The 25,149-nt window shown below is 35.9% G+C and overlaps 1 protein-coding gene across 4 annotated transcripts in view; it reads left to right on the forward strand.

Annotated features, from left to right (window-relative positions):
- The window catches only part of LOC105223681 (inactive dipeptidyl peptidase 10), a 253,046-nt gene that overhangs the window by 189,245 nt on the left and 38,652 nt on the right, over positions 1-25,149 (forward strand). The window contains exon 1 of one of the 4 annotated variants that reach the window (XM_049454175.1): positions 20,791-21,430. The exons of the other annotated variants lie outside the window; for them this stretch is intronic. Coding sequence (XP_049310132.1) covers positions 21,314-21,430 — 117 coding nt within the window. The 5' untranslated portion in view covers positions 20,791-21,313. Of the gene's footprint in view, positions 1-20,790; positions 21,431-25,149 lie in introns of those variants that run through there. 4 annotated transcript variants of the gene reach the window in all.

Raw genomic sequence — 25,149 nt, forward strand, 5'->3', positions numbered from 1 at the left:
AAATATAGAATTTCATTAGAAATATTGCTCAAAAGTCCGAAAAACAGAAAAATTATTTCACAGCTTTCAGATTTGGCGCCAATTGGAGATTCCAAGTGCAGCCAGGTCCTTCTCCATCTGATCTTTCCAACGAAATGGAAGTCTTCTTTTTTGTCTGCTTCCCCCGGCGGGTACTGGGTACTTTCAGAGCTGAAGTGTTTTTGTTCATTCGGACTGTTATTGACCTCGCCAGCGTAGCCGCTGTCTTTTAATTCACTGAACTATGTCAATGTCGTCATATATATCGTACAGCTCATCGTTCTGTCGACTGTTATATTCGTCATGGCCAATGCGCAAAGGACCATATACCTTCCGCAGGATCTCTCTCTCGAAAACTCGTAACACCGACTCTTCAGATATTGTCATCGTCCGTGGCTCTAAACCATATAACAGGACGGAAATAATTAGTGGCTTATAGAGTTTGGTCTTTGAACATACTTTACTTCTCAATTGCCTTCCCAGTCTGCAATGGATTTCGAGGCTAACGATGTTGTTGGTGTTAGTGCTGGTTCCAAGATAGACGAAAGTATCTACAATATCGAAGTTATGACTGTCAACAGCGAAGTGGACGCCAAGTCGCGAGTGCAATGACTGTTTGTTTGATCACAGGAGGAATTTCGTCTTGTCCTCGTTCACAACCAGACCCTTTCACACATTCTGCATTCAGCTCTGTAACTCGAATTATTTTGTCCCTCAAAAGATTAAAGGAGCCATACTACGTTAGGGAGTCTCCTTCTCTGAAATATCGATTGGTATCAAGTGGCTCGGAGAGATTCTTCCCGACTCTGACGGAGATTTTGGTGTTGCTCAACGTCAGCTTACACAGCCGTCATAGCTTTGAGAGGATACCGAGTTCAGTCACAATGGCATAGAGAAATTTCTTTCATGCGATCGAAAGCGTCTTTGAAATTGGCGAAGAGGTGGAGTGTGTCGATCTTTCTTTCACGATTACAGTCAGAGCCTTCAGCTCTCGGTAACCGTTTCATACTGTACGTATTGAGATCGATTCTAACGTTGCGATGTAGGCAGTTTGTTTTCTTTCCACTGCTACACGGCACTCCTTAGCGTATCAGCTGTTCTTTTGCCTATTCTAAAAACTAATGGCTTCGTTTTCCGTACGTAAGCAGCTTGAAATGCCGTCCCACAGTTCCCTCATACCGAGTTACTGATGAGTTCTCTCAGAGAGCAGGAGTCAAGACGAGCAGAAAATCATGCAGCTTTCTGCTGTGATTACAACTTCTTCACGGTGAACCTTCTTTGTGGTTTACCATGGAGGCTGAATTTACCGACCGTTATGCCCAAGATACCTTATTTGCACGATTTTGATACCGTTGCAGGGCAGCTCTCACAATGCACACCTATAGAAGGCACTTTTGATCACATCGTCCTCCGCCGTCCTAGGAGGCGTGGGCAAAAATCAGCGATATGTTGTAGAACTGCGCTTTAATGTGGATTGTTCATTCGCCAGAAGTCGGCTACGGAGTCTGCCTCCACTGACGGATTCCACACGAAGCTTGTGCTGCTTTATATGGCAACTGTTCTTGTCCCGTCTATCGCATTTCTTGGAGGACGGTGATGTCACTCTTTATTTTAATGAGAACATCAACCAGCTGGGCAGCGGCACCTTCCCCATTAAAGAACCGGACATTCTAGGTGCATGCCTTTAAATTGTAGACCTTAGAACGTTTGCAGGGGACGTCATCAAAAGGCGGGTCTCTCCTCCGAGGCTGCTTTCTTCTTTTCATTGGTACTGTTTTTTACGTGGTGGGTTCCAAACCCGGCGCACAGTCTAGTGGTGGTGATGTTTAGCCTTCTTACTTTAGCTCGCCTTCAAACGGAGGTTCATTGGGTACACAGAGGATACTTTCTCAAGGATCGGAAATCGTGAGCTGCTTGAGCCGTAGGTAAAAGAACCGTTACTGTCCACTCGCAAGTGAATGGCAATCTGAGAACTTTCCTCACTTGCTTGAACTCCTACATATAACTGCATCCTAATCGCTTACTGAACTTATTAATTCTGTAAACAAAAATCTGAAACCAATTCATCATGATCAGGATTTATGAAATAATCGTTTATAGATTAAACATTGTTTTATATTGCTTATTTTCTAAGTAAAAACATTATTATATCAATATCTAAAGATAACAATTTATTTTTCTTTAATTTCAGGTAAGCAAATTATGTGTTAGAAGTAACTTAAGTCCAAGGATCTCTTAGCTTTATTTGTAAGTATTAAAGTATACCTGAAAATATATTCAAATGTTGCAAACGAAATGCAAAATAATTCAACTACATAAGAAACTGGCATCTGCAAGCGCAAAAAAATCACCGAACATTTAATAAACCAGACCTTTCAATCATCCAAAACTCGTCGGCTTGTCAAAACTAAAGCGGAACCAAATCAATCCGTGTCAGCGAAAGAAAAAAACGTTTTCAAAACAACAACAGCATTTCAAACGGCAAATTCGAAAAGGAAACCACCAATCACGCTGCGCATTTTCAGGGTTGCCAGCACTTCACAAAGCCCATACACAAAAGCTATACTGACAGCAACAAAAATTGTGCGTGTTTGTCCTCGTTATAACCCTATCGTATATATAGTATAGATATACATATATTCAAATGCTTGTTTTTTTTTGTTGTTTTTGCTTTACCTATACATACATACATATGTACGTGGCGGCAGCCGTAAATGTATTTTCATTGGCACGGCCTCCTGATTATGCTGGCGATGTGACGCAATCAACCACAATTGTGTTGGCAGCATCAATGTCACATCATAATCAATACGAAACCGTTAAGTGGTCACGCATGTCACGCACAGGAAGGACATCGGCATACACGTGCGGTCTAAGAAAATATAGCAGTTAAGAGGCGGTTGGGTTTGGGTCAAACAAGTTTAAGCACGTCCTTAGTTCTTATCGCTTTCTTATTTATTTATGACTGATTTGAAGAGAGCTTTCTTTATGCTTATGATGTGCGCTTTTTGGTATATAACCTTGAGGTATTTTAGCAATGCAGGGTTGATAGTTTTACTGAATTCTTTAAGGCAACGTACTTACATAGTCATTCAGTTCAGTTTTCTTGGAAGAAATACTTCTAATTTTTCTAATTTTAGAAAAAATAACGAGCAAAAATTTGGTTCAAAATTTCACTTGTAAGCTATTCAGGACTTTGAAAAGTTTTGAGGTTAACTTTTTGTCAAAAAATAGCCTGAAAGCTTCTATACTTTTACAGTAGTTTGAGGTTACTTAGGTAAGAAAGAGTTCGCCGTCATCTGCCACAGAATAAACTAAAATAAATAAATCTTAATAGCCTTCAGCAAATACAACAATAACAAACATCACTTGCATTTGTCTCAAATATTTTTATTGATGATGCTCAACAGTCCAGGGCCAAGAGAGCTATGCTACTAATGAAAGTATGGCTTCATCTTGACCCTTGTGTCTGCTGTCACATATGAATTTTATGGCTCTGTGCATGTTTGAGGTTTACTTTACATAACTACTAACACATTACAATAACAACAAGTCTTCGCTACAGAATTTACATGCACATTGCCAATTATTGCGTATAAATGTTTTGCGCCTCCTCCTCGGCGGTTAAGGGTCACGATAATTTATCTTCAGCTGTCGCCAATCGCAACAAATTATCGTTAAGGTTTTCCCACAACTTGTTTGTTTTCTTGCTCTCTTTGCATGCCAAATCAATTAACTCATTTGGCAAAACTTTGGTTGCCTCTTGTGTTGGTTTCACGTGCTAATTTGTTGTTGATGATAGAAAAAAGCAAAATTGTTCAAACGAACTAAATTGATGCTTTAATTTTTGTTTACTCTTATAATGGCTTGAGGGTTATGCGGAAAATATTTTGCTTCAAGTTAGGGTAGATTAAGCAGGTGTTTCAAGATAGATCTTATAGATCTACTAAGATGACAGGAAACAAAGACTTATTCGTGGAAATAAATGTGCCTTGCGTCTATCACAGCATTGATGAATTTTCCTATGTTGGAATCTGGTACTACAGATAACCATATTTCGGGCCTCGGCGAAGTCGATCAGCCTCAACCCATTTAGAAATGTTTCATCATTGTGACTGAATGTACCGACCGTTGTGCCAAAGAAACCTTCCTTGCCAGTGTGAGCAGAATTGAATCCGCCAAACACGATTTTGACTTCGTAGCGGGGGCAGCTCTCATCGGTCACATCGTCCTTTTCTTCCGTCAGGGCGTGGGCGGAATGTGACTCATACCAAATATATATCATACCATATATATAGTTGTATCGGTCAAAAGTATTTTCTGCAAATCCATGTGAAAAGTAATAATAAACGTCTGTATATCTCAATTATCGATAACAACAACATAAATAATTAAATGAATGTGCTACAGTTTGCATTAGCAGATCGAATAGTCATCGCTAATGCTTAGGAGATCCAAGTGCTTTACGCTTTCAACGTCAATTTTCATTACCTCTGCGCTGGCAATAACACTAATAAAAGCAACAACAACGACTTAATGCATTAAGCTCATTCAACAATGTTAATTAACACGACGACACTCGTCAGCTGCGCTACACGAACGGTGAAAGCGTCCATCCCACAGCGAAGGTCAGTTACATATCATACAGCACACACATGGACAGACATACATACATATATGTACATATTTATGGTTAGATAAGCGCTTTAGGTTGTTAGGGCTTTTATACGCACATATTGCTATATTTATAGATTAGGGTGGGTCAAGAAAATGAAAACTTTTTTTGCTTCGTTCTCGGAAAAATAGGTTATAGGCATCTCTAATAAAGGTTCTCCAAGCATAATCTCTAAATTCGATTTTTTTTTGGCCCACCCTAATGTGCATACTTCCAAAGACTTACTTGAAGTAGATTTTCAACCATTTTTGAGAGAGAGATCTCTAATAAAGGTTCTCCAAGCATAATCTCTAAATTCTATTTTTTTTTGGCCCACCCCAATGCGCATACTTTGAAAGACTTTCTTGAAGTAGGTTTTCAACCATTTTTGAGAGAGAGATCTCTAATAAAGGTTCTCCAAGCATAATCTCTAAATTCGATTTTTTTTTGGCCCACCCTAATGTGCATACTTCGAAAGACTTACTTGAAGTAGTTTTTCAACCATTTTTGAGAGCACCCTGCGAAAAAAACAATTCGATTTTTTTTTTTGGACCCACCCTAATGTGCACATCTGGACCTCACTTTACCACATAAGCCCTAATGCATTGACACCATTTTCAAAACTCAATTATATTGCGGTTTACTTAGCCACAAATTTCTGACAAGCAATTCCAGTTTTGCGACTGTCCTCAGCATACTTTTCGCCATTCGTGGACTCATTGGGCTCAATGTAAATCCAAACACACACACCCACACACATGTCAAAATGTATGTGCGCTGCTTGTCTAGTGGGAAAATTTCCATGTAATGCCGACAATTAAAGCGCCGACATCTGAAATGTCATTTAGTGCCAATGCGCCTTGGAGTATGCAATGAAAACGAGCAAAAACGGCAATTGTTTGCGCTTCGCCGATCACTTTCAGTACAATAGCACTTTGACTGTGCCGCAGCTGGTTAGCCGCTTGCACACATGCCAACTGAGCGTTTTAATAGCTTTGGTCGGCACTTAAAGTGCTGGTGGCAGTGGTGGACCACACTTGGTTGATGTTGCGCTTTTTTATTGTGAACCGTTAAAAGTTGGCCCTTTGGCAAATAAGCACAATTAAGTATGCAGCGCAATTTAAACTTTGAGTGAATGTGCGTGTGTATGGTTATTATGTATGTGCGTAAGTATACTTCTGCCTGTATGTGTGAGTTTAAAAGTTAGTTTTAAGTGCCACTAGCGTTAATTTCCTTTGTATACATGGCGCGCATATTGACACACGCACACGTAAAACATCACACACACATATAAACTCGAATACATATACATATGTAAGTATATGCTTCCCACACTTCAGCTAAGCGCGTTGCAAAACTTTTTTCCGAACAAATTTTCAACTAAACTCTGTGATGCCTGCTGTGATAACGAAGAAAATCGTGTATATGTATGTATGTTTGTATGTACGTGTGTATCTAAAAAAGTTGGATTAACTTAATTTCGCTGAAAGCAGATATTTACTCATCTATCTAAGTATAAATGTATGTACGTATGTATGTATTCATGTAAGTGTATGTGTATCACTGCCGCGCGAAAAGTCTTTTAAAGTAACAAAATCATTATTCTGGCACATTTAACTTTGTTATTATTCTTTTATTTAAATGTTGCCATTTTTCTTTTCAACATTAAAAGAATAAGAAATGAATAATTATCTCTCAACCTCCCCGGATTGAAGTGCGCGACCACTCCCATTCAGGCACTCTCAAGATTTTTGAAAGAAAAATTAAAGCATTTCAATTTTAAAGTTTAGGTTAGGTTAGGTAAATAGCCTCATACTCGTGAAGCCCAGTAATAATCCCCACTAAGGCTGGTAGAGCTTATTACAAATAAAAGTTTATTAGTTTTCAAAATAGTGTTTCATAAGTTCATAAAATTTCGAATATTGTCAATTACAAATGGATGTTGAGCATAAAGTATCTTACAATGAAAAGTTAGGTTTAATTTGAAAAAAAGTGTTTCAGAAGTTCATTTATTGTCGGCTGCTACCATTGATTTCGCATCTCTTCAAATGGTGTCTCCAAAAAAAAAAATTTAGTAACCCCAAAAATCGCCATCTTTGGTATCACACTCAAGCAGATTAAAGACCCTTGGGTCAACATTATTTAGCAACAACGTCTACACTCATTTAGTAGTGATATTGTGACTAAAAAGTAGCCGAAAAACTATAAATAAAAGTAATCCCACCAGATGTAATACGCTATCCAACGATTTTTTCAGTACTTCAAAACACTTTTTATAAGCACTTTTTTGGTTGGCCTTCAGCTCAAGAAAAAATTCCATTGGGCCAAATCTGGTAAATACTGTTAATCGATGGGTGTTGGCTCGATTCGGTCATAATCATGGGTCGATGCGACGGTTGAAAAATTAAATTTTCATTATCATTGTGTAAAAATCTATGAACTGTTCTTCCCACATTTCCGGCCATTTTGGACGAATGTTTTCACGCAAACACCTCAATTCGGCCAAATATAATTGACCGTCTGTCCCTCAGGAGCAAATTCATGATGCACCAAACCACCAATATCGAAAAAAAACCACTGAACATCACTTTGAGGTGGCTTTATCGTGGTTTTTTTTCGTTCCGGCTAGTTTTTTTCCCCTACATTCCGATGATTGCTGACTTCTTTGCATGTCGTACTCATAAACCCAGTTTCATCGGCAGTTATAGTACTCTCCATGAATGTGAGATCGGAATTCACACGATCAGGCATGTCCAAAGTGACATATTTACGGTACTCTTTTTGAAAAAAATCAATTTCATCGAGAAGAATCGAGCCAGAATGCGTTCTTCGAAATCGCGAGAGATTCGAGCTCTCTTGCCATCTCTTTAACATTTGCCTGACGATTTCTAAGCACCATATTCTTCACTTTTTCAAAATTTCATGAGTAAGAGGTCGAAGGTCCTCCAGAACGAAGTATGTCTTAAACGATCTCTCGGCAGTTTTTGAAGGCTTTGTACCACATATAAACTTGTGTTTTTGATAAAACTGAATCACCGCAAGTCTTTTCCAACATTCGCAATGATTTTGTAAACGAAATTTTGGTTAGAAATGCAAATTTGAGACGAAATCTTTCTTCGATATTATTATTCATTGTCAAAATCGCAACGCCCTACTGAGGTGTACTGACTTAAGCAGCTGTCGTAAGCAAAGTCTAAAGAATTTCAATTTTCCATCCACTTTCTCAATAACGATCTATTCGACTTTAAAGGCTAGCTTTGTGTAAACAGTCAACCTATTTCTTATACGAACTATTAAGCTTACCAATTTTTCCCCAATAGAAAAATCTCAACAAGCCAACTGTACCAAAAAAATTGCAATAAAGGAAATCAAACTTAAAGCAAGAATGAAAAACACAATTCTAATTGACAGGTGCAATCTAGAAGTTTGGCAAAAGCTCAAACTCCAACTATCCTGTAACTTCCTTGACGACTCTATGCTTGCCTGTCTATAGTACGTACGTGCATCTAAGTGAATGCCACGCAACCAGGTTGTATCAATCACTGTCTGTCAATCGGGGCAGTAACTTAGAGATGTTGAGAGTATCCAAAGTTGGCGGCAGCATCAAACAAGCACACACACGCACTTGAAGAACAACGCAACTGTTACCACGTGGTCAATGAAAACCAAAACGCTCATCTATCACGCAAGCGAGAGTAAGATAGAGAAGGAAGAGAAAGAAGATCAAAAGAAAACACCAGCAACGCCCGCACATTTTCATTTCCATTAGCATCATTTTTATGCCCATCATCAAGCATTTAGCATTGACAACACTTTTCATCATCGACGACAACAGGCCACAGTCCCAGCGCGTCTCCCGCCGTCTCTCCACGCCACTGCGCTCCTTCTAACCACTCGTACATGACAACTTTCGTGTTATTGTTCTGGTGATTTGAATGAGAATGACTACCATTTCAATAAGCATTTCCGTTTCCACTATTTCCATATTGTTTTCAACAAAAGCAAAATCGACAATTTGTCACTGTTGCCGAGCGCATAACCCAGCAAACGAAAGGACGAAAGAGAGTGTTAGGAGGCATATACGTTGAAGGCTTGTTAATAAACTAATTATGGGTAATAATAGAACTTGCTAGCCATCATGTGATGGTATTTCAAGAAGATATGTATGAAAGGGTTGCCATCACATCACAAATATTCTTTACTAAATATTTCAAATATTAATACTACTAAGGGGAAGTGTTTACAAACATTTTTTTTACTATAATATTTAGAAATGATTTTATTTTGTTATAAATACTTTTCTTATTTTACAGTGTTGCCACGTATCTTAAAATTTTAAATTAACAATATTTTTTAACAAAAAACCCTCAATTTCGATTGTAAATAAATAACTTAAAACTAATTAAATTTTTTTTTTGATTTTACAGTGTTGCCACTTTTTTAAATTTTACACTAAGAATATTTTTAATATAAAAGAAATGAAAACAACTTAAAAATTTCGCATAATTTAAAAATTATAAATTTTTTTTTGATTTTACGGTGTTGCCACCTTTCAGGAAAGGTTATATTAACAATATTTTTAATAAAAAACAACAATTTCGATTGTAAATAAATAGCTTAACACTAATAAAAACTGTTTTAATTTGTAAAGTGCTGCCACCTATCATGAAATTTTAATTTATCCATATTCTTAATAAAAATCTTACAATTTCGGTAAAAAATAAAAACCTTAAAACGAATTAAATTTATTTAAATTTTTATGGCGTTGCCACTTATCGTAAAATTTTAATTTAAAAATGTTTTTCATTAAAAAAACGGAAAGTAAATTTAAGTTTCGATAGTAAATACACAATTTAAGAATAACTAAATTTTACAGTGTTACCACCTATCTTGTAATCTTAAATTCATAATATTTTTTACAAAATAAAAAACAAAACCTTTAATTTCGAAAAAATAGTCAACTGAATAATTTAGTTTAAATAGGGTTGCCACTATGTAAAAAAATAACAAAAAAATAAAAAGTCTATGCCAAATAAATCAAACCGAAAAAAATTTTGCTTAAAAAACAGTTTTCAAAATAATTTCAAATTTCTGCGAGAAAAATTTTCGCTTTGCACACATTATAACTTATATACTGACTGAAACATTTTCCACTAGTCATTAGCAAACATGGAATACGAAAGCAGTTACAAATTTCTCACTGGGTACCTTTCACACCAACAAGCATTCGCAAATACTCGTGTGGAGAAAAAGATTTGATTTGCGGCAGAAATGTGATAGCACTTTATGATTATTTGCAGTTGTTGTTGTTGTTATTATTGAAATTGCTATTGAAATTATTATTGCTTCTTCTATTGCCTCCATTTAGCATTATCTCCGGCAAACTCCTTTATGCTGTCCATTAATATTTGCTTATTTTATTGAAATGCTTTCTATATTTTCTTCTTTATATAGTTTCTTAAGCAAATAATAAATATGTTTGAATTGAATTGAATTGTTGTGGAATTTATTCCAGCAATTTATTGACAAGAGGAAATAATTTAACGATTTGGAATTTAATCGATGACAAATAATCAGTATTATATAACACGCAAATTGGCTTGAACGCAAAATTACGAGAATAAATCTAAGCAAACATTTAGGAGAAATATTAAAAATTAAAATACATAAAATAAATTTTTGCTTTCTAAGAACGTAGTTGAGAGATTGTATCAAAATAATGATTTTTGATTTTATTTTAGTAATTTCTTTGATTTATTTTATAATATTTTTTTACAACTGGCTGAGGAACATAACAAAGACATACTTAGAAAAAGTTCAAAAAACTCTGATAATTTTAAGTCAGATTGCCTTTTCGAAGGATTGGAGTGTTTGAAGTATATGTATTTCTGGAAAGGGCACAATGGACCTACGGTTTCGGTGCAATTCTCATATAAAAATCTAATATTTCTGGAATAAAAAAACCCTTTGTTGGTATTAAGTTTTGGATATTCATGCTTCAAGAGCATAAACATATTCTCAGATCAAAATACGAGTATGGTATTTATGGTGCTCATTAATTATCAGTATGACCTCTTACTTTTCTAAAATATTTCTTAAATATTAACTTTATATTTGTTTAGGACATTTCTAATGGAAAGCCTTTCGAAAATCTCGCTTTAAGTATATCAAATCACAAACGAAAATCTTAGTAATAACTACCATTCTAATACCAGAAAAATCACTGAAAATAAAGTATGCAGAACATTAGTGATGCCTTACAAAGATAATACATGAAGATGTAAGTAAATTATTCGGAATTTTTTCAAGCATTCTTCCCCCTCAATATCGGTGTCATATAAAAATGGAAATAAAAACATTACGCAGGTGATTTCATAGAAATTCTACACCCCTACTCTTTTATCTTGTAACAACATTTCTGGCTGGTTTACTACGCATATTGATAACAAAACCAAGTGAGGGTGATATCTATACAGCAAGGAAGAGAAAAACAAAAATAATGCGAGTTAGGCAAACTAAGGGATATCTTTAATGTGAATAAAAACTTGGAATATCTTTCAGAGTTCTTTAATATTGAATATTTTTCAAGTGAGAAGCTGAATATGTAAATTTTTGTCCAAACTGGTCGAAGCGATTGCTAGCTACATGGATACTAAAATTTATTTATTTTATGTATATTTTATATATTTATTTGAACAGTGTGTTCTGAGGATTTTCAGATATGTATGTCCGGCTGCACAGGTCTCTCTCTCAAACCTCCAAAACCACACCAACTTCGCTTTAATAATAGAAACCTTTTATTTCACAAACCTCCCCTAAAGCTCTTTGAACTGCTTCCAAGCCACTGCACAAAGCCACTGCAAAACGCAAGAAACACGCACAAAAAGTCTATTAAATCACCTTCTGCGTTCATTTAAACAAATTATGATTTCAATACACACGCACATACAGCAACATTATAACCACTAATACGCCTGCAAGTATGCAATGCGCACGCAATTTCCAAATCTCCGCCACAGAAAGTGCATAAATACCAACTAAGGCATATTGCTACAAAGCAAATACAAAAGACTCTTGTAATGCGTTGCACTTGAGCATAAAAGCCACGCACACTACTACACTTGCGTCAAGCACACAGACGTGCAGGTGAAGGAGTGGTGTGCAAGTGCAAAGGTAGGCACGCATGCAAAAACGCTCTCGAGCACTTAACGGCAGTGAAGTGCAATACAGTTATGTAAAATGCTGCTTTTATTTGCATATTGCTTGTATGTATGTATGCTGTGTATGTGTAGGTGCATATGTATGTATATATGTATGTGGTATATTTCTGTGTTTTTATACCCCGATAACTCTTTTATTTGAAAAGATATCTTCATGAAATTTGGTACATATGATTTTCCTATTCACTTTGATAATCTGCGAACATATTTCTTAAATCGGATCACTATAGCATGTAGCTGCCATACAAAGTGACCGTCCAAATTCAAGACCTTATATGGAAAACTTTTTTATTTGAAAAGATATCTTTACGAAATTTGGCTTGAAATATAAGCCAAGATAATCCTATAATCTCCGAAGAAATTGTTCAGATCGGATCACTATAGCACATAGCTGCCATACAAATCGACCGTCCAATTTAAAGACTTTGTATTAAAAACTCTTTTATTTGAAAAAATATTTTCACAAAATTTTACATAAATTATTTTTTAGGATAACGCTACAATCTCCGAAGAAATTGTTCAGATCGGATCACTATAGCACATAGCTGCCATACAACATGACCTTCCAAATTCAAAACCTCGTATGGACAACTTTTTCACTTGACAAGATACATATGTTCACAAAATTTATCGTGGAGCCTTATCCAATACAACACTATAATCTCTGAAGAAAATGTTCAGATCGGACTAGTATAAGATATAGGTGTCATACAAACTGTCTGATCAAACTCAAGTCCTTGTATGGAAATTTTTTTCATTTGACAAAATATCTACACAAAACTCTGCATGGCATATTTTCTGAAGCAACGCTATCATCTCTCAAAAAATTTAGATCGGACCACTATAGCATATAGCTGCCATACAATCCTACAGATCAAAACGAAATTCGAGTATGAAAAACTATTTTATTTGTGAAGGGTATTATAACTCTGGTGCAGTTAACATTGTTTCCTTTTGCATTCTGATAAATACAGAACATGCTTGGCTGCTTCATGCAGCTTTTCAATTTCGCTGAAATGGGTGATTTTCAACGCTTTTGCAACAGTTTGCTTCGTGCCGCATACATTTACTTACATAATAAACCACAGTCCGTTATCGCCAACAACAGCACACCGCGCGCAAACTCTTTAATTTCATTTTGCGAGCGTTTAACTCACCTTTACACAGCCTTTCACTTATGTTCACTTACACTCACTTGTACTCACACATATAACATATACATACACATAAATATGTCTCAGCGTGTGTGTTCATTTCCGCCTTGTTTATTATTCGCATGCCTCAGCATTAAATTTATGCGTTGCTGCCACAACAAGCATGCCTGTATATTAAATGTATGCATTTCCGTTACTATTGTGCCGTTATACCACTCCCCTCTCCAACGCTCGCCTTCCCATCACTCGCGTGCCGATAAAGCTTTTCGCATTTAACTGTTCTATTTTGCATATTCATCCGCATAAAGTCATGCAGTCGCGTTTGCATGCAACAATGTCACTTGTCGCTGGGTTCTTATGCACATTCGTGGCGCCACAGCGCACATTCAACAAGTTATTACACGCTTATTTGATTAGCCAATCCACTTCACTACTCAAGGAAGCAGTTCATTTCATGTGCAAGTATTTGCACTCGCATTTGCATTTCCATTTGCATTTCCCTCTCCATCCATCCATCTCACATATTGTGTTTCGCTTTCATTAGCTGATGTGTGCTTTAATTAAGCCGCTTCGTTAGCGCAGGTACATTGTGTAATCCTAAATAAATAAATAGGAATTATTTTTAATGCTTTGATGGAGAAGAGTGGAGTTTTGAGAAGTTATACTGAAACAACAATTTCGAGGAGAGAAAACAATGTGAAGAAAAGTACGCACATAGTCTTAAAAGAGCCCGTTCTCACTGAAATTCTAGGATAATTGTAAAGCTGATAAGCTCGCAAGGAAAGGCACCCTAGAACCACCATCGGTAGAATGGGAGCGGTTCGATGTTCCCGTATCCTATGGTGTTCTACTACTTGCGATCGCAAGGGATCCAGCCGCTTTGCTCTCAGTAAGGCTAGCCTCTCCCTAGTTTTGGGGCTTTTAAAGGGTCATTGCTCTATTTGCATGCAGTAACGCTGCAAATCCTCCCAGACGCCATCCGCATAAGCACTTTGAAGCGCATACCTTCAGACATATTACCGAGATGAACAGGATTTCTTCTTTTTTATGGCTTCACGAAGGACTGCATATAGTCATAGTGTGTCCATGTGCGATCTCAGTCATCTAACCTAACCTCTAACCTAGATACTACCCAGCATTAAAATAAATGACCACAGCATATTTGTGATTAAATACAAGCTTTCCGTCTTTAAGGATTTTAAGATCACAAAAGACACCTAAAAGAACTACCGTTATTAAATTTTATGCCACAAAATGTTTGCTTCTCAGATATACTCTAAATTTTTCAGTAACATACATACATACGAGTATTAAACCATTTTAAGCAAAGCTTTATCTTAACATTTACTGTATACTGTTATAAAGTCTTTTTCACTACACACTCATTGCTTTCTGAAAATACTTCTCATTTCTGCAAGCTCTACAACCTATATTTAACTTACAAGCTTTTTATAGCGAGTCACTCTATAAAAGCTTATCGCGCAGAAAGCAGAGCTTTCAAATTTTAGCAATGCAAAGAAAAGTTATAGAAGTCAAAAAAGTTTTTAAAAGCTTCAAAAGTTCTGCAAAATTTCCAAAGCTTTACAAAACTTGCAAAGCTCCAACAGCATCAATAGCTCCGCAAAACTTCAAAAGCTCTGCAGAACTTGCAAAGCACCAAAAGCTGCAAAATTTCATATTACAATCCTCAACCATATTTCACTCAAACTTTTTCTGTGCAACAAATTTTGACACTTATCACATTTACCTGGAAGCCGGTTTCCAGCGCTCCGCACTGACACTCGCAGAGCATAAAAATAACAGCTGCCGCGTACATGAAGAGCGTGGTGACCATGACAGCTGGCGCCGCCAGTCCCAACTCACGGCAATGGAATCGCGTCAACAGCGAACAGTTGCTGCTCACTTTTGCTGTTGTGAACAACGCAAAAAACGGACGAACAGAAAAACGAAAGCGTGCCGTCGAGTGCCTACGTGCGACAAGTGCAAAAACTGAAAGCGCGACGCAACAATGAAGGCGACTTTACGCGCGCGAGTCCTTTAAATAGACGTAACCGCGTATAAAGCGAGTAAAAAAGAAATTGTGAATAGAGAATAAAAGAATTTCAGCTATAAAATAAACGAAGTAATATTTTCCCCAGTTCCGCGAAGAAAATCTCGCAAGAAGTTTTCGTGTTAAATCGACCTACAGGTGTTAACGCATTTAATTGGCAAACAATGCGAAAAAGTGTAAAAGTGTGCGTGCGCGACAATGCGAAAGGCAGCAGGCGAAGGAGATAAAAACACAATTCTGCGAAAAGGAATACATATTTCAAGGCGTGAGCGCATATGTTGACACTACCCAGCCAACTCACTGCCTTTGACTGGCTTACTTGTCTGCTTGTTGCTGCTAGCGCTGCTGGCTGTGTTGTTGCTGTGCTATTTTGTTGTTGTGTAGACGGTGGGCGTGCGTGTGTGCGCGTGTTTGCGAAGGCGTGCGAGCTTCACAGCTGATTGTGCCATCCGTGTCCCCTCATTTATTGAAAAATAATAACCAAAACTCCACACAAGTGAATTTGATTCGCTTTATTGTTATTGTTTTTCCGAGAAAATTTTGAAAAAATGTGAAAAAAGCATTGTAATTTTTATAAAGTTGTTTTTGCATTTGATTTATCTGTGTCTCCCTTATTTTCTATTGCTATTTTCATTGTTTGTCCTTTTTCGTTTGCAAATTCATTTTCTTTGCATATCTTCTACGCACAGCTGTGCGTTCAAATCTACCCACACAAACACAACTCGATTCTATGTTTACATTTACGTCCGCAGCTATTTCTCAGTATTCAACAACAACTTCGCATTGTGTTTTCCCCGCACAATTCCATTCACTTTTAGCTGCAGTTTTATCTGCTTTTATTGCTGCTCACAGACCTTCAGTGTTTTTTTCTAACTTTTTTTGCCTTTAGTTTCCGCTAACAGTGCGTTTCACAAGTTCATATATTTGGAGTATGAGTTTTTGAGGTTTTTCTGCCACATTCCGGGGGTTTTTATGTTAAGTGCTTGGTAAAATTGTTTGGTAAATGCACAGATACTATTGTATAATTCATAGAAGTCTTCTGTTACAATTTATGCGCCGAGGTGTTCCTAGAAAGACACTGATTGGTTATGTGTCAATTTTAATTTAAAATAGTTCTACAAAAGAATATCTTTCTCTGCGCAAATCAATAAGAAACTCTATTTAAGCCAAAACCATTTTCACATGCCACAGAAGATAGCAAACAATGAGTTGTTTCTTCTAAGTTACCATGAGAAAAGATGGTGTTATTTACAGTAACCTAAAATATTCATATCATCCAAAAAGTGGAACTAAATCGCCAGCATTTTTGCACGAATATATTTAACAACTTTCGACGTTGATTGACTCAGCAAGAAGATAGTGTTGTTTACAGTAACTTAAAATATTCAACTCAGCCTAAAAGTGGATTTAAATCCCGAGTATTTTCATGTGATTAGTTTTTACAACTTTCGACGTGAAGCAACATTGCATTGATGAACTTAATTAAATTTTTGGCGATGAAGCTCCATCATTGAAAAGTCGATGGCAAAGTGAATTCGATAGAGGCCGTAGATCACTACAATACGAGCTGTACTTCGAAACATGTTTATGGCATCACGAAAAATAATAAATTGTGGATTTGAGCACATGATCCGAAAAGTAACGAGCAGTCGACTCTATGGGCGTTTCAAAATGAACCGAATTCAACAAAAGTTTTTCGAAGCATTTGTTTGCCAGTTGTCTTTCTAGAAATCGAGAAAGCAACAGCCGAAAGCGGACCACTTTTCATCACGTCAGTGCAAGCTCTCACACACCGACTGAAAGTTGTTCAATAAATGTAAAGTAAATTTATTCAACCGACGATTGGCAAAGGTGTTGAATAAGGCCAAAAACCCATTATTCTTATTTATTGGCGTAGAGACAGCAATCTAATTAGTTCTATAAATTAAACTCTGAAGTAATCTGAGCTAATCAGGATTATACAAACTATAACCAAATTTGAAAAAAACTCACACTTGACACATTCCGGGGTGATCTCTTTCATTACTATGAGAGATAAATACGCATGTTCTATTCAGTTCAATCCGTATTGTTCCAAGCCATCTCTGACCAGGGAATATGCCGTCGGTTGCTGTGATCAAAACGAATCGTGTGAAACCGTGTGTCATTTCTTAGAAACATTGTATTTTCTATAAACAATAGATATTTCAAAAATTACACTAGTATCACAAACTTCAGCACAGCACCATCTAGCGCAGGCTAAAAATATCGAAATTTTATGTTTCGACTCAAAAACCAAAAATCGACCATAATTTTAAAATTTCTAGTAGTTTCATCGAATTTTATTCCAGAAGGTATACTGGGAGGATCACCAATTTACACTTTCATAAGACAACCATTTCATATACTAACCACTTTTTAGGTTAAGAGTTCTTTTGATATTTTGCTGTGGCAAGTGGCAGCTTTCATTTGCTTTGGATTTTATAATTATATGGAAATATATTTTGTTGGAAAGTCTTATTCACTATTGATTGTCATACTTATTTTCGTGTTTAGCAAACATTTAATCCTTGAAAAGTATATTTTGCTGTTTTGAAAATATATAGCGTGAGTTCAAAATTCTGATGGAAAATATAAGGTTCCACAAAGCAAGAGAAATGAAATAAATTTTGTGAGTTTGAGAGCTAAAAACATATATCCTTTTATTTGAACCCAATAGTAATGATAGCGGCTCATAGTGACCGAAAGGGGTTATATTTACTAAAAATTTAATTTAGGGAGACTATTTGGATTTTTGTATATGTATATAAAATTACAGCTCAAAAGTTTAAAATTATGGACATTATTCAAGTCTAAAATAAATTTAGGAAACTCTTAAAGCCTAAAAATAAATTTATTTTTTTGCTATCCATTTTAAGAAATACTATTACAAGAATGAATAAATAAAAAAAAAGTTTAAAGTTTTAAGTTGAAGTATTGAAAGCCGTGGAATACGTCTCGCCTCTTACGGCTGAAGGCTGGACATTGGCATAGATAACTTCCAGAGTCTCATCATCCTTCGCGTATGCTCTGAATTCTGTCGACTCTACTTTTCCCATTTTCTGAAGATGTGATCTTAAGGTTAGGTGCCCTGTGGTAAGCCCTCCAATGTTACTTAACTCCCATTTGCCTAAAAGTAGTAGCATTTTAGTATATTCACCATTAACGCTAACTCAAAATGACTTCGTGATTTGCTCTTTAGGGTACTTAGCTTCAAACAACCCTTATAGAAGTTGAATGACCTGCCAAAGCTTAAAGAAATTTTGTATTCAGCTAGCCGCGATCGGACCAGTTCGACTGAGTATGAAAAAGTTTTAATTAAAATAAATAATTATTAAATTTAAGGCACTCTCTACTTCGGTTAATTTGACTTCAGATATCGCAGTCCAGCAAAAAGTTGTGAAGCAAATGCTGGTCGAAACACATAGCCTTTTTGTCAAAAATTGAAATTTACCCAGACAACCAAGCAGCAATCAAGGCAAAAACCTCTTAGCGTACATCGGCCAGAAGTGTCTTTAGAAGCAGAGCAGCAGTGGAGAGTGCCACCTTGAACAAGCCACTTCTTTTCTACAGGGAGCTAGGGGAAAAAGGTATAAAGGACCATTAGAGAGCGGACAAGATTTCCAAGTGTGTCGTACAGTTGCCGTCTGAAAATGTGACCGAAATGGTAAACCCATGCCTTGCGTATACGACGATTTAGACAGAAGCAAGGAAATACCACTTTATTATTGTGTAGTTAGTCCGTTTACAAATCTGACTTTTTCATAAAATTTAATATTTTTAAATCATCAATCAAAAGTTCTCCAACCTAAAGTCACACGCTTTAGAACCAACTTGCACATTATTCAATTTATCGCCCACTAAAAGAAATCAAAACATTCTCCCAATCCACTAAAAATATAATTTGACAGCAGACGAGCGCACGCGGTTCAAAAAAAAAATCGATCCATTTACACCACACGTGTGTACAGTAAAGTAAGTCGTAAGAGGGGCATATAACGGTATTGAAAGTATTAAATTTAAATTGACAGTAAAATCAGCAACGACATGAGTTAAAAGCGAAGAAGAAAAGAGAATCGCGTTTTTTACACACCTAATCCCAATTGAGGCACCAAACGAAGTGACAACAACAAGGACAACGCATAAATGTGCTGTAAACCGCGAAATTAACCTTTAACAAAAAATTTCCACACAAAAATAACAGCAACAACAAGTAATAACAGGGTGCTTATGCATTTTATGTGGCATTTGAAATGTGGAAACAATCAGCTGTCGACACATTACTAATACGCCATGACGACCCGCACGTAATGCGCACGCACGCACACTAACGCAAACTCTTATACACAAACACATACTCACGGCGAAAAGCGCTGCTCGCATAAAACCAAATGAAGCGCTAAATATTTTTCGACGTTAAATGAAATGAAAAACATAACGAATGTGGTATAATCTTATGAGGCGATAATCTGCCAGGCGAACAATAAAATGCAGGAGTGTATTTTTGCTACAATAACAAAAACTGAACTCAGCTGCCTGTGTCTCCCTTTCTGTGTACGTTTTAGAGGGTGTTTGTGTGAACTCAGCGTAAAATTGAAAAGATGAGTTAATGAAGCCATAAAAAAGACGGTGGAAAAGTTTGGGGCATAGAAGACAATCAAGCGTTTGTGACAAAGAAAAAGTTCTCACGCTCTTGCCTGTGCAAACAGCAGCCTTTTCGTGCGCCGCAGGCTGATTGAGTTGTCGCTCGGTTTGGGTTGAGGGTTGCGGCCGGCGCTGATAAGCCTTTACGTGACATTTACTTTGTAGATGCCGTCTTTAAATTAAGGATTTTGTTATTGTTCACTTGATTTATAAGAGTTTCCTTTTTTTTCAATTTTTTTGTTTTTGTTTTTGTAAATTTTTTTGTTTGTTGGCTAGGAAAGCAAGTCACTAAAAAAATATTTTTTTAAGTATAAACAAATTTCTGGGGAAATCTAATGAAGTTATAAAAAATAAAGGGTGACCTTATGAGAGCATAAAAAAAAGTTTAACAAAAATTATATGAAAATTTTTAGCAATAGACAAATTAAAAGGCTATAACACAAATGTAATGAAGTTATAAAAAATAAAGGGTGATCCTATAAGAGCATGAAGAATTTTTAAACAAAAGTTAAAATAAAATATTAAACAGAATTAAGTAAAATTAAAAGGCTATAACACAAATCTAATGAAGTTATAAAAAATGTAGGGTGATCATATAAGAGCATGAAAAAATTTTTAAACAAAAATTATAACAAAATATCGTGGAATAGCCAAATTTAAAGGCTATGACATAAATCGAATGAAGTTTTACAATATAAAGGGTGACCATATAAGAGCATGAAAAAATTTGTAAACAAAAAGTAAAAGAAAACATTTAGCAAAATTAAAGTTCTCTAATTTAAATTAATGAAATTATGAAAAATAAAGGGTGACCATATAAGAGCATGAAAAAATTTGTAAACAAATTAGAACAAAACATTGAACAAAATTAAAGTTTTATAACATAAATTTGATAAAATTATGAAAAATAAAGGGTGACTATATAAGAGCTTGAAAAAAATTTTAAAAAATTAATACGATTAAAGAAATTTGGTTAGAATTTAAAGATGTCTAAAAAATAAACGGTGAACATATATACATACATATGTACGTATAAAAAATTTTGGAGTAAAAAATTTAAATAAAATTTTCAAAATTGTCAACAAAATTTTCACAAAACAAACACAGTAAAACTAATAAATTTTTAATAGTCATGGAAAATTAATGCAAAAACAGTCATGAAAAATAAAGGGTGACCTTATAAGAGAATAAATAAAAGAATCAAACAAAATTTAAAAAAATATCAAAGACATCCAAAGATGTTGTAAAAATACAGGGTGCTCAAATAAGTAAGAAAAAAATCTTATAAAAATTTAAAAAGTAAAATAAATTTCAAAAAATTCTAACGAAAAGTTCACAAAAAATAATTTGATAGAAATGATAAATTTAACGTGTTATGAAAAATAAAGGGTGATCAAATAAATAAATAAAAAAGTTTATAAAAAAAATTAAAAAAATAACATTTTCGAAGATTGGAAACAAAAATTACATCAAAAACTTCCCTCACAAACACCAACAAAATCTAACGCATTCGCGTACCCGCACCCCACATAATAAATAGTTCACCCAACAAAGTATGGTGGAAATACAGAAGCCGAAATCTGCTCTGAAAACGCCATCGGTGAAGCGAGAAACAGTCGTTGTCAACAATAGCGCACCAATGAAGAAGGTCACGCTCGTAGCCAAGGATGAGGTGAGTACACACACACACACCAACACACTTCAGCGTATGCTCTTCTTATTGCGTTCGCTGCCAAGTGTCTTCGCTCGGCAGACAAACAAGCAGCGAAAAGTGAAGCAGCGAAGCGCAGCAATAAACGGGCAAACGATTTTCGTCAAGAAGAGCGGAGCGTGCCGCGCATTCACATATGCGTTGCACACGTGTGCACATCAGCCAGCAGCTCTGCCGCCGCCTGCCACTCACTCTGTGGCATTTGTGTGCCAATTTTCATCTTTTTACACATATTTGCTCCAGTGCAATGGCAGCAGCACGCTTTGACTGGCAGACACAAATAGTTTGCTGTGCCAACAGCCTTGCTTTGTTGTTGTTTCTGCTGGTTTGACTCTTATTTTTTCGATGCATCTGTTATCCATTGTCTTGTGAATTTTTTATTGCCACACATTTAAATTCTTTGTGGAGCGTTTATATTTGCCTGCCTGGTTGGTTGGCTTCGTGGCTGGCGAGGAGCACATGCACACACAAACACACAAGTGTGAAGGGAAGCTGAGTTGAAGGGCACATAAGAGAGCAGTGATGGGTGTGTTGGAACATAAGTAATGACTGTTGTACAGAAATTGTTCTATCACTGGCTCTTTGCAAGAAGGTTTTCTGATTATTTTAGATAACAAAATTTGTTTTTTTTTTGTAATAGATTTTTTGTACACAACATTTCGACAAAATTTTTGTGGTACGATTTTTTCTTAGCTTCAAAATAGGTCTCCGTTTCGACGATCGCCGCTTCATGCGATGAAAATTTCTTCTCAGCGAGCATTCTTTTGAGCTTTGAGAACCAAAAATAGTCATATTTGGCAAAAACGATGAATGCGGAAGATATTCTCAGCCCAATTTATGAATTTTTGTTATGGTGTTCACTGACTTGAAGACACGTGGTATTGCCTTGGTGAAACAGTACTTCCTCTAGCTTTAAATGGGACCATTTCTTAGCGATTTAGTCCTACAATTGGTTCAATAACACTATGTAATAGTCGCCCTTAATGGTTCTTCATTAAAAATATTCCATGCGTATCCCAAAATACTAACGCCACAGCCTTGCAGGCTCCAGGTTGTAGAGCAGGTTCATCGTGTGCAGTCCACTTGATGATGGAGTGGATCATCTATTCCTCACTGTTTTGGTCAAAAGTAAGCTTACGCGGAACCCACTTTACACAGAGCTTTCTCAAACCGAAATATACGCAAATGAAATGACCGGTCTAAACATAACATAACAATCCTTGATTCACTATTCTCTTTTCATCTTTTCTGTTCACTTTTCCTATCGAACCACGTTCTGAGAAATCATCTACATTTTTAGCCACTATACTCGTATATCGCTGTATCCACTTCTGTATAATTGTTTTCGACTTTTTCATATATTTAGCAGCCGCTGATTGCGACACTTTAGGGCCTTTCGGGTGGATTTCTTATAGACTGTAGTTGATCCTGGTTGCTAGCATTAGGGGAACAAAGGAATGCTGTTGAAATATATACCTTTTTCGATACGGAAATTAGGGAGACTTAATGATGACTGGAGATGAGATCTTTATGTTGAATATGTGTTGGTGAAACAGAAACATTCACAACTGCCTTCTTTACTCTTAATCCATTCTGAAAGGTTACACTTTTGCATGAAATGGTACCAAAGTAGAGGCGCAAGACAAATAACTAAGCACTCTTATCACTGACCAACAATCGTAAGTTACTTCACCGTTAGTGACATTTTAATTATTTAGTTGGGAATCAAATAGTTCAATACTTCAAAGCAAAATCAAGTTCGTTATTTATTGTATTTAAGTAAAGCAAAATGTAAGAAGATTTGCAAGCGACGCAAGCTATAAGCTATTTCTCTTTCATATAGCAGATGAGTTCCCCTATATACCAACATGCACTCACTTACCTCCTTACCTTTGCACCTTAATTATACCTTCACTAATTTCATCTATTATTTTATTTATAAGCACCATTTTCTTTATATTTGAACTCAAGGTGAGCACAGCAAATAACGGCACGACTTGACAACGGCACGTTTCATTGTTGTAGTAAATTAATACTATTAGACGATGGCTCTGCTAAACAACAATCTAATTACGGCGTCGGAAGCGCTGCAATGCCGGAAATATAAGCAGCTTTCCTGTGCCTCATGTATTTATATGTATGTGTGTGTGTGTTTTTGTGCGCTAATCGCATGTTTGCAAGACATTTTTTGGAAACTGCGTAAATTTGTTTGTGTGAATATCAAACGGAGAGACAGACAGCATGGCCATTCATGGCTGGTCGCTGTTGAAGGCTGCTGGACGCTGATAACAGATCAGAAAGAGCTGAAAAAGTTGAAGCAAAGCAGTTGAGAACACGCGTGTTGTTGTAATTTTGTTGTGGGAAATGAGTTGAACTGCTTTTATTTGGTGTAAGCAATAATACAGATGCCAGTAAAATGCTCTGCGCTTGTATGTGACAGTGCGTATACGTAATGAGTGATGTGTTTTAGTATGGGAAAATATTGTATATTTCAAAGTACTTATGTGTTGCATGTCGGTTTATATATATATATCAATTTGATTAAGTGCAATATTTATATATTTTTCGATAGCATCTGAGGACGTTCAAAGCTTGGCTTTTTGACTTTCTTGCCAGAAATCTCTATTTTGGAGTAGTTCTTTGAATTAAAAGCGTCATAATGGTATAGATTGGGTACCAGACCATTGCTTAAAGGCTAACAAAATGTTTTTTCTGCAAATATTACTCGTTTCAGCAATCATAATAGTTCATTTGTAACCTTTTCTCTGACATCATCAATATTTAAAGCAATCCTGAAGTAGTTCGGAGACAACTAACAAGACATTTCAGGATAAAATCAGGACTTAAAAACAGTTACAGCATAAAATCAAGGTCTTAACGATATTCGGCATAAGATTTTGAGTGAATTTGGTTCCATATAAACATAATAAAATTTTTTTTTTTCATTAAATTAAAATATTCAAGAATTAATAAGTAATAATTTTTTTCATAAAATTCCTCAACTACATATTCATAAATTTGAATTTTAAAGACCTAAAAATAACTCTGCTGCTTTTTCATCTGTTTTTATCTCATACAAACATTTTGGCACTTTTAAGCCTTTAATTAAATCTTGATAAATTCTTACAACCACACACATAGTAAACTCAGAAGCTTCCTTAAAAAATAAACTCCAAAATATAAGATGTTTTGCCAAGAAAACGTGTCTCCTAAACCCACATATTTATTTAAATTAATTTTTCCTTTTATACGACAAGCCTTTAAACGAGTTCGTTAGCGCCACAGACATGTTGACAATACACACATATCTATATACAGTATATATTCGTATATATGTAGTATATACGTATATGCACTTGTCTATAATCTACACATGCCTTACGATGTCTTCAGTCTCCTTCATTCGGCAGCCTTTCAAGCATTTTATGCAAATACCTTAAAGGCAAGTTTTGTCATACGACAGAATTTTCCTAGAAAAATGCCTCCTCCCCCGGCCAACAGCGCAGGTATTTGTAAGTATTTGTGTGTGTGCAGTTGTAAGTGTGTCTGCCATTGTGCCCAAGATACTCATACATTTAATACTTCAAGCTGTCTGCATAATCAGCTTAGAAATTTGTGTATTGTGAGTGGTTGTGTGTGTAGTTGTGCTTGTGCTATAAATACTTAAGCTACACGCTGCA

Source organism: Bactrocera dorsalis, chromosome 4 (genome assembly GCF_023373825.1).
Source record: "Bactrocera dorsalis isolate Fly_Bdor chromosome 4, ASM2337382v1, whole genome shotgun sequence".
In the NCBI taxonomy this organism is placed as follows: Eukaryota; Metazoa; Arthropoda; class Insecta; order Diptera; family Tephritidae; genus Bactrocera; species Bactrocera dorsalis.